The sequence below is a fragment of the Platichthys flesus genome, chromosome 20 (assembly GCF_949316205.1).
Source record: "Platichthys flesus chromosome 20, fPlaFle2.1, whole genome shotgun sequence".
In the NCBI taxonomy this organism is placed as follows: domain Eukaryota; kingdom Metazoa; phylum Chordata; class Actinopteri; order Pleuronectiformes; family Pleuronectidae; genus Platichthys; species Platichthys flesus.
The window spans coordinates 2,521,751-2,532,039 of record NC_084964.1 but is presented as its reverse complement, the minus strand read 5'-3'; the positions used below and the strand labels follow the sequence as shown (position 1 = coordinate 2,532,039).

The 10,289-nt window shown below is 39.3% G+C and overlaps 1 protein-coding gene across 3 annotated transcripts in view; it reads right to left on the bottom strand.

Moving 5' to 3' along the window:
- LOC133976118 (signal transducer and activator of transcription 5B-like) overlaps positions 1 to 10,289 on the bottom strand; it is a 55,732-nt gene that overhangs the window by 4,391 nt on the left and 41,052 nt on the right. The window contains exons 11-19 of one of the 3 annotated variants that reach the window (XM_062414220.1): positions 9,808 to 9,930; positions 9,474 to 9,566; positions 8,920 to 9,126; positions 8,682 to 8,776; positions 7,268 to 7,410; positions 6,824 to 6,979; positions 6,466 to 6,517; positions 5,348 to 5,455; positions 4,328 to 4,483 (exon numbers count right to left, since the gene is read on the bottom strand). In XM_062414220.1, the coding sequence (XP_062270204.1) occupies positions 4,360 to 4,483; positions 5,348 to 5,455; positions 6,466 to 6,517; positions 6,824 to 6,979; positions 7,268 to 7,410; positions 8,682 to 8,776; positions 8,920 to 9,126; positions 9,474 to 9,566; positions 9,808 to 9,930 (1,101 nt within the window). In that variant the 3' untranslated portion in view covers positions 4,328 to 4,359. Of the gene's footprint in view, positions 1 to 1,760; positions 4,484 to 5,347; positions 5,456 to 6,465; positions 6,518 to 6,823; positions 6,980 to 7,267; positions 7,411 to 8,681; positions 8,777 to 8,919; positions 9,127 to 9,473; positions 9,567 to 9,807; positions 9,931 to 10,289 lie in introns of those variants that run through there. The other 2 variants (XM_062414219.1, XM_062414221.1) reach the window with 2 other exon arrangements.

Genomic DNA, 10,289 nt, shown 5'->3' with positions numbered 1-10,289 from the left:
ACGAGAACAGCCTCTCAACCGGAGCTGAAAAGGGGAGGGTTATGTTAAATAGAACAAAAAGGAGCTTGATGAGTGGTTACTGCTGAAAAGAAAGCAGGTCTTTTCTGGTGTCCTCCAGAAAATGAAGGGTCTCTATCTTCGCTTTGCTGTGGCGTGTGATCTCCTGTCTTTCCTGGACTTATGTTTCTTCAGCTGAGAAAGCAAAGAAGTCATCTTCCTCATCACATTGAAGGTTGGAAGAAGTCGTTTCACTCTCTGCCACCAGGCCAAGATCTTCAGTTGAGTGGAGCATAAGGTGGTGGATTCGTCCCTAACCCTAATCCTAACTGTTTTTTGATTTGTGGAGAAAGTATTTTGAGTATTTTAAATTCAAAATAACTACACTCTAAAATATTTTGTTACAAATTACATTCGATTTTTGATCGGCCCTATCAAATACAAATTACAAAAAATTTCTCAAAAGTAATGTAATACGTATGTCAAATACAAGTAATAAAAATACTGCCCATCTCTGGTCGTACACAACACAATATGAATGATGTGTACACAGTTGTAGCGATGGTGGATACTTGTGTATTCAAAACACATGAGTTGTTAAAAGACCTACCTCGTACATAACTACCCCTCAAGTAGATAAACTACAGGTCTATTAGAAGAATTTAGATAAACCATTAATTAAGATTAAGATGCTTTTATTAGTCCCAAACACATGCACAGACATGTAAAGGCACAGTCATGCAGGTAGGGAATTTGGCTTTTGACCCATCTGGTGCAGGACACACAGAGCAGTGAGCAGCCATGTACGGCGCTCGGGGACTAGATGTTAGGGGAGTAAGGTGCCTTGCTCAGGGGCACTAGACCGGGTAGGGAGACTCTTGGATTTTTGGACAGATCAATCCAGGTTCGTCTTTTGTTGTCTCTCCGTGGAGTCGAACCAAAGACGAACCAGAGACCTTCTCTGCCCATAGTCCAAGTTTCTGCCACTATACCACCTCCTCTCAATATAAGAAGAGAATTTCCCTCTCAAACAGAGAAACTGTCTCTGTTTACACCTTAATCCTAATATAGCTTAAAAACCCAAAGCAAAGAACTAAATAATTTCAACATGCATCAGTAGACATTCAATTATCTGAAATAGTTTTAATAAAACATGCACTTGTCAAAGTGTAGGTGTGCTATGTCTTGAAAAATAGCTTCGGATCACTTGTCTGTGCATATGTACTAACTTTCTGGAGGCCGAGTATTAATTACGAAATATGAGAATGGATTTTTTAAAAAGAACTGAATGGGATGCATGACGCATTTGAAATCTCGCGCCAAGGATAGTTTCAGTAAAACGTGTGGGTAGCTTCTCCCCTGATAATAGGAGGGGGATTCTGCGTACTAACCCTGCATTCAAACCTCGGGTTATAACGGACTTGCATGGAGGCTACTACATTTTAATGCCCATTCAAATGAGAAGCATGAGCTTTTGCTTGCTGATGGCATTACAGTTACATTTCATGGTCTTCCATCCAGTAGTTGACAAGATAAATGTCAAACATTTCAACCTGCTGGTACAAAATCAGGGTGATCAACAAAGTCCTGAGGATTCTTCTTCAGTTAGCCTCAAATTGAATGGCACTACATCGGTTACATACTTAATATTTCACTCCAGTGACAACACTGCCACTAATGTGTCTGACAATAAGATGATAAAATACCATTCATTTTTAACAGGAGAAAAACACAAAGTTATTATAGCAAATAATGCCACTCAGTTAATAAAAAAAATGTGTTTTATTTCCAAGTCAAATCCAAACACCAAACTTCCAGCAAAGTGTAGCGCAATGTGGAAGTACATGAGGCAGATTGTACAGAAGCCAGCGGACAGCACAGCAGCAATGAGCTGGATACACACATTTGGTTGATTCAAGGACAAAAAGGGAAACTACTACTGCATTAGTAAAAATAAAACGTTTTGTGTTTCAGCTTTTATTTCACAATAAGCGTAAGAGGTAAAGGCAGCACACAAGTTACATAGTATCCCCATCTACACTCAAATCATTTGGTTGAGTTGGACACAACTGCCTTTTCCCCCCCACAGTGACTTTCCTGAGGTTTGCTGTGTTAACTTCATTATGGATGAGTTGTGTTCTATGAGAGATTTTCCCTGGATGCTGGTAGTAGTACAGTGTTATGGACAATGGCTTTCAAATGTACTGATGGACAGTGCTGTCCTTATCAATCCAAAAGGGACAGAGAGATCAACGGAGCAGTGAATCTCCACAGAAATGTTCACTGAAGGTTACTTCAGCATAACGGAGAAGCTAGAAAAAGATTAACATCATCATCATCATCATCATCATAAAGAGCGAAATGGACAAACTGCAGCTGAGGTGGGTGGGATAATTGTTTCTCTGGTTTCAGAAGCAAAGCTGCACACATGATCAGAGCTGTCATGGTTATGTATCTGATCTACAAAGGATCAATTAGTACGAGTTCTGATGATCAATTAATGGCCCTTTCCTTGCAAAAATGAGTGACGCAATGCAAATAAAATTGCTGTCATCCTCTCACATGTGGGGATGTATATTACAGTAAACTGATTGTTTTTGAATTGTGGACAGGTGGTCAGAAAGACTGAGCAATTCAAAGATATAACTTTTGGCTTTGGATGTCTGAGGGTAAATAATTGAGATTTTTTTCAAAATGTTTATACAGTTTGTGGACAAAACAATTAATTGAATTAATAGATGATGAAAACATTTCTAAGATAATAAAACTGTTATTTTCAGTCCTGAGCTGCTCTCTGATTATGCGGACAGACAAAAAGTATGATGGCATATTATATACACCGAAGGTTCCATTCTGGAAACATATATTTATACAAACATCGAATTAGAGAAGGTAATTCAAAAGTCTTGAAACTTATGTATGACGTTTTACAACTTGAACTACTGTTAAGCATTTACTGTTTTGTTTAAGTATGTTCCAGACAACTGTTTATACACAGAGACTGAAGCTGTGTCACTTAGCATCTGAATAGCGCAGCTAAACAGGGACTTTCCGGGTTGAATCTGATTGCTGAGTCAAATTCACTATAATCACTACTGAACATTCACTATTAAATACTACAAAATGATGATGTTGCTGACAGTTGTCTTATTTGATTGTTTATTATTTTTGTACTTTAATCTCTATTACTGGAGAAAGAATATCTGAGCTTTCATCTATCTCTGTGACCGCTGGCCAGTCTACATAACCAATGGCGTTGGTTGGTGTTTAAATTGATCATAAACCATAGAACAAGCAAACAGTAAGATAAGCAAATGAAGGAACCAGAGATCCCAACTGCAACTGGAAACATGACCAGTTATTACTCTCAGCTAGATGACAGAAACTTAAGTTCTACCAGGTTCCAACTTCAAACCAGACGTTGAACCATGTTTGTGTAAAACCTCATGTTGTTCAGATGGTTTCTTCTACAGGACACAGCTTCTGGGCTCACACTGAACCACAGGTGAAGTTGAAACTGCAGCTTCCCAGGACACTGGAGTTGAGGACACTACTTGATTAAGTTTCCAGCATCACAGGTTTAAACCTGTCTAAAGCCAATGACACAGCAGTAACTACGATGCACCTACATGGGAGGCATGGTTGTTGATTTAGACTTGTTTTGCTAAGTGGCTCTAAAGCAAATGATTAAAGATAAACTTTGATAAATGGGGGGAAATAAAATTTTCCATCATCCTGTAAATACTGCTGGTGTTCACAGTGGCTGATGTTCAGCTAAAGTTACATGGTCTCACTTTTTTATGGACTTACTACTAGATAGATAGTACTAAGTATACAACTATTATTAATTATTGACAAAGAGAGAAGAGAGTAATTTTTTCTAAATTCAGTCACATTAACCCATGTTAACTGTAGAAAAATCTTTTAAAAGAATTTTTAAATACTCTCAAATCTTATGCATAAGTCTCATTGTGCAAGCTAAAAACTCATCAGGTACATAAAGCTCACATAAAAACTAAATGTATAAAAATCCCATTGACCAAACCCAGGTCTTCATGACCGTCCTGAGAAACTATGATGGGCGGAGAGAACAGCAGGCCCGGTCCTCTGTCCAATGCCGATAAAGCTGACTCTTGAAACCATGGTTTACCATCTCCGCTGAGACAATATTGATTAGAAAAAAACAGTTCTTCCCTTCTGCGGGCAGCAGAAACATGATGAATGTGAATTGTAATGTGGATCTGTCAGAGGGACAAATGAACCCATAACATCTCTTAATGTGGCTGCAATTCGGAGAGAATTAAAGGAGTGGATAAGATAAGAAGTAAACCTGAAGGTGTGCAGCAGTATCAGGTTTCAGGTTCAGGACTGCTGGCTGCTCCACTGGTTGGCCATGGGCCTGCGGAGCAGTTCCTCTACATGACGGGCCACGTCCATCGTGTCCTCCAGGTCAAAGTCTCCATCTGCATCCAACATGGTGTCACTACTGACAAGACGAGAGCAGAAAAACAGACTTTGGAAGTTCTATCATAAAGGCCATGCTGTATGTTCTCATTGGCCCCCGTGACGGATTCCTCAGCCAACTCAAATATGCTCTTAATATTTTCACAGAAATTAATCAACAGAAGGGCTTTCTCTATTTTTCAGGTGAATCTTCAGGTGAATCTCTGTAGGTTCATAACAGACTCCTTTGGGTTAGGGTTAGGGTCACCTGGTTTCAACATTGAAATGTGATACAGTGTTGTTACCTCCGCCAAAGAGGTTAAGCTTTCATTCGACTTATCTGTTTTTCTATTTGTCTGCAGGATTAGACAAATAACATACAGAACAAATTTTTACCACAGTAAGTGGAGGGATAAGGTCTCTCACGTTGGGACAGCTTTTAACTATGTCGCCTTGAAGAGCAGGTGATCAATTTACAAGGGCATTGAGGTAATGATGTCTGATCTACTGAGCAGCCCACATGCCAAACAAGCCAGTAGCTGGTCAGATTTACCTTTATCCTCAGCGTACCCTCAGGTTCAGCTTGAACCCCCGGAAAACGTGACAAGGCTAAGGTTTACAACTCAAGACAGGTGGTCGCTGTCTGCTAACATCTACTGGTGGTTGGCATCTTAATAAGTGTGGTAGACCTTTTAACATACAATGAATATTCTCCATCTTGTCCTGTGTTTTTAAAAGGAAATAATGTCTGCCTCTTTGCATTTGTCTTGTTTTTTGTCTTGGCATCTTATCTTGTCTTTTTGCTTCTTAAGTTGACTGTTGACTTGAATGATATATGTAGAACTCATGGCCCAGCAGAAATGTGTAGCATATGGTTGAGTTGACAAAGGTAAAGGAATGTACTTACATAGGAGGGTAAACACTGAAGTTGTTGGGGTGGGTCACAGAGGGAGAAGCTGTCTGATCCATGAATGAAGGAGTTGCTCCGCTGGGTTCAGGGTTTGGGGTGGTAAATCTTCAAGAGACACACAACACACGTTTTGTTATATTGCTTATTAATTATGTTTTTATTTTACAACATAATAACAATTCTTGGACATTCCTCTGTCCTATTTAGAGTTCTAATCACCAAAGCAGAGTCAGATCTAGGTTCAGTCCCCCCTTGGTTGACCACTTTAGTAATATGAAGGCATTAAGGGTTATGAGGCAGATCCACGTTATTTTTGTGCACACTTTTAGTAACTTTTAGTATGAATCCTACACACCGTTTTATAAATGAGGGCCCAGGTCATGATCAGATATCACTGATAACGATGACAGGGCTGAAAACTGCATCTTTGGTGGAACATATTACTTGAGTGAGGCCCCCTACTCAGGAGGTGACAGGAAAATATGAAACGTGAGATAAGCCCACTGTGATCCTAATGAAAGTTGGCCCATTTAATGCAAAAACTGTATATAACTAACATTACACTGTTCACTTAGTCCTAATATTCACACACACAATATTATGGAATTCTCTGAGAGTAATGGCCACCACCAATCATCACCAACCTTTGTCCATCTTTATATACATGTTCAAACAAATTCAGATCCACCTGGTAAAAACAATTCCAAATATTTCAGTAAAAATACTTGCACACTTTGAATTGCTAAATATCTGGTTTCATTTGTACTGTATAGACATCTTCAGGACATTTGGCCATCTTAGAAAAATGGCAATATTTCTGCCAGAAATAATAAGCCTGCCTGAGGTCTTGCAACAGTCTGAGTCAGAGTAAAAGTGATTCAGTCCTGAAGAGGTTTGTTACCATTAACTTTTCAGAACATTGCAAGACAAATCAGTCTGAATGCTTTACAGTGTTATTTTAGATGGATGGGGCGTCATCTTTCAGTGACTCTTACACCAAATGCAAATCAGGCTTCAGGAACTTGCTACTTAATCAATCCTGTCAGGTACTGGAGGGTGTGAGGTGAACAGAGTTTCCTGTAGCAATTTAAGAAAAAAGAAAGAGCTCTACTTACTCTGGCACAACTTGTTTGATCTGTGGTTTTACATATCCATCCACTGCTTTTGCTGCAAGAGACACATTAACTGAGTTTAGAATTATCAGAATATCAGAATTATTTTATTTGCCAAGTATATTTACACATACAGGAAATTGCCTTGGTGTGGTTGGTGCATTGTACATAAAACAACAATCAGACATAAAACATCAATATATGCAGTAAGAAAAAAAGTTATGTGCATGTGCTGTGCTAAGGTGTAGTGATTGGTTTTGGGATAGTGCCAATAATATATATTGACATCAAGCTAATTATGCCCATATGATAATATTGTGTAAATAATTTAGTGCCTCTTAAATATAATGAAAATTCTTACAGAGTGGAGGGGTGTAGTACTTGGCAAAAACCTCATCTTTGGGCTGGTCAGGGTAGAGATACAGAAGGTGGTTCAGGTCACTGATGCGATCAGCCAGGGAACGAATGGAGAAGTCCTTGGTTGTGTAAGGTAACAGATTCCAGACCAACCTCTCCCCTTAATTAAAGACAGGAACCAGCACAGATTACGATCACAGGACTTACCAACTGATTCATATATTATTAATGCTGCAGAGAAGATGGCTGATGTACTGACATTTGCATTATTTAGTGGGATTAGGAGCTCAATATTGACAGGAAAAGTTTTTATGTAGAATGCTACATTTCACATGAGCAAAATCTTGCCTACCCTTTATTCCGCTTTATGTTCTTCTACTGACATTATAATCAATTGCCCTAGAAATTCAAAGTAAGAGTAGAAAGGCTTTAAAGGGCAGTTATGTACCTGATTTGTTGGGATTCTCAGCCACCCACGCGATGGTGATGCCTCCGATCTCAGAGTCACTGAATCGCAGCAGGAAGGTGCCGTTGGGTTTGGACAACAACATGTCCTGTGCCTGCTGCTTGTTTACAAAGCCCAGGATGGCACTGCATACAGATTCACACATTGTTACACAACTATTTCACGCAGTGGCTTAACGTGTGAGTACCTTCCTGGTCATGGCAAGTGAAGGCTAAAATGTATTTGTTTAATTATTTTTCAAAAATTTTAATATGTAATATTTACATTTGTTCTTCCGAGGAGACATCCTGTTCAATAAATGCATCAAATCAGACCCTTGCACAAATAAGCCTTAGAACTGACACATCACCAACAGAGCTGATGTTATGTCTTCTGTTGAAACATGTTTTGTATCAGCACTCATAATTTTTGACTTTATTGAATTTGTGTAAAAGTGCAAATTCCGGTCCTTCACAAACTTTAGGAAAAGTAAAGGAAAGAGTAAGATTAAAATGCATAACACTATGAAAAGTGAACATAAGCTCACGCTCTCAAATAAAGAAAGGAAATAGACAAAAATATAAATGAATGTGTGTTATGTGGGGGCAGTAAGACGTTCAGAAATGAGAGCTTAATAATTGACAAACAATAAATGGACGTCAAAAGAATTTTGCCTGGTCAAAGAGGAAGGTAGGTCAGTCAAGTGTTGGTTTGTGCAGTGTTTCAAATGTGTTTGTGTGTGAATTAAAATACCAACTAACCACCATCAAAATTGGTGGTTTGAGATTTGCTACTGCTGGACAGATGTAGATGTTATACCATTTATGTTTTTTTGTAAATTTGGGTCTTGGGGAAACACCCGATTTCTGTCGGGAGCAAGGCTTGTAGAGTCTCCTAAAGGAGTTGTGCAAAGTCTGATTAATATCCTCAAGCGATACTGGAGTACTCTGGTTGAGTTTGAATAGTAAACTGGGGGGTTGTTACAGAACTTTTAATAGACTTAAATCAATTTAATGCACAGAAAACAAGCCAATAATCAGGAGAATGATCAATCAATATTTTATGATCCACATATTTGTATCATATCCACAAAAATACAGAGCAGTTACTCTGTTTCTTCTGCAACAATCTTCCAATCGTTTTTTTATGAAATTGTCTCTTTTGACAGACAATGCTATAGCAGTGTAATGCTAAATCAGTACTTTTCAATCTGTAGAATGACTAAATTCTCTGTAAATCTTCCATTTGCTGCCTTCCAGGGTATTTACCTCTCACTTGGCTGAAGTGATGTTCGAGTGTAGGACGCCATGACATCACTAGTGAGTGTGATTATAAGTGCTACCAAGCAAAGTCTTATCCTTAATGAGATATCGCAGTGTTAGAGGTGAACATTAAAAAAGTCAGCATGAGTCATTACCCATCATTCCAGTGAGGCTTGAGATGTTTCTTCATGAGCTCTACAACTCCATCAAACCACTGCCAGAAGGTGAAGTTGCGTCCAGGTAAGCTCTCCTGTACAAAATAAGCATATTAGAACAGAATGTTTACATGCACACAAGAAGCTGCCGCTGACACTCTGTATTGATGGTACAGCTTCTTTTCTTGCATCACGAGTCAGAAATTTACAATCAGCCTCGGAAAGGAGCTGGCCTCACCCGATTGAACTGGGCCCAAGAGATGGTCATCTTGCTGTAGTCCTCAGGGTTGTTGCTGCTGCTTGAAAAAGCCTTTTGTGCCAGGAAGACCAGGTTATCCTCTGACAGGCCACGCCCGCTGTGCATTTCCGCCTTGTACTTCATATCCAGGGCCTCGCACAGCTGGGGCCACAGCACCTTTTCTGGCACAATGAATGGCACCCTGCCCTGAGGAGAAGAGGTTTGCCGTGGGAAAATATGAAAGAGAAGTACAGGCCTTTCAGATTCAGTTGTTGTTTCAGTGAAACATTGTAAAATTGCACCTTTATAGTAATTTCTAAGATTTAATAATTACACTGAAGGAAGAGCGTGAGACACATGAAAACATATTTCAAAAAGCAGACATCACACATATAACAAACTGGAGCTTTGAAAATAAATGACGTTTGTGTTTCTGATTCTAGAAAAACTTCATGAAAAAACATGTAATTTCACAAAAATATGGTCACAGTCTCAACTGGAGAAATATAGGGAGCCCATTGTGGAAACCGACAGCACAGGAGCCACCAACTTACCGGCTCAGCAAAGGCATTGTCCCACAGGACTGTTGCTGTAGCATTGTTGTCCTGACTGCCGTGGACGATCACTACCACAGGCAGTGATAAGGTCTGCAGGTTACAAGAACAGCAATAGGTGGGTAACAGATTCTTCTGGTTCATTCAAACCCATGCCAGAAAAGATTAGGTTTACAGAAAGCTTGGACAAAGCCATAATCCTGCTAAATAGTGCTGGGTAATAATAATCTTCCCAAGGAGAGAATCACAATACAGATGAAATCTATAAAAGATGACTAAAGTAATAATTAGTGTTATAATTTCTATTACAGATCCCTGTGTCCCCTCTAATTACTTTGACATGGAAGACGAGTTCGTTTCCCCCGACACTGAACTGTGATTCAAACAGAACTGTGAACTTCTCCTCCGTCACTGACTCTGCCCCTCGACGGTCAGAGCGCTTGATCCGTTTCAGTGACTGTAAAAACACAGAGAGCATAGAAATGAGAAAGCATCAGATGAATTCTGCTTAAATACAACTAACACGATCAATGTGGGGCATAGAGAAACAGCTCGGCAGCTTCTGGCGACAAGCTGGACGTCACTGAAATAACTGTGTCAACAAATTTAGATGTTACATGTAAGCCTACACTACAAATGTAGATAAATACAAAACACTCAACCCCAAAGTACGATGGTATTGTGTAAATAGAAAATGGAATGCTGACTGCATTTATACAGTGCAGAGTCGTTCTTAACGACCACTCAAAATGCTTTGCACTACAAGTCACACTTTTTATACAGCACTTCTATAAGCTGTTCTATTCTATCACAAAT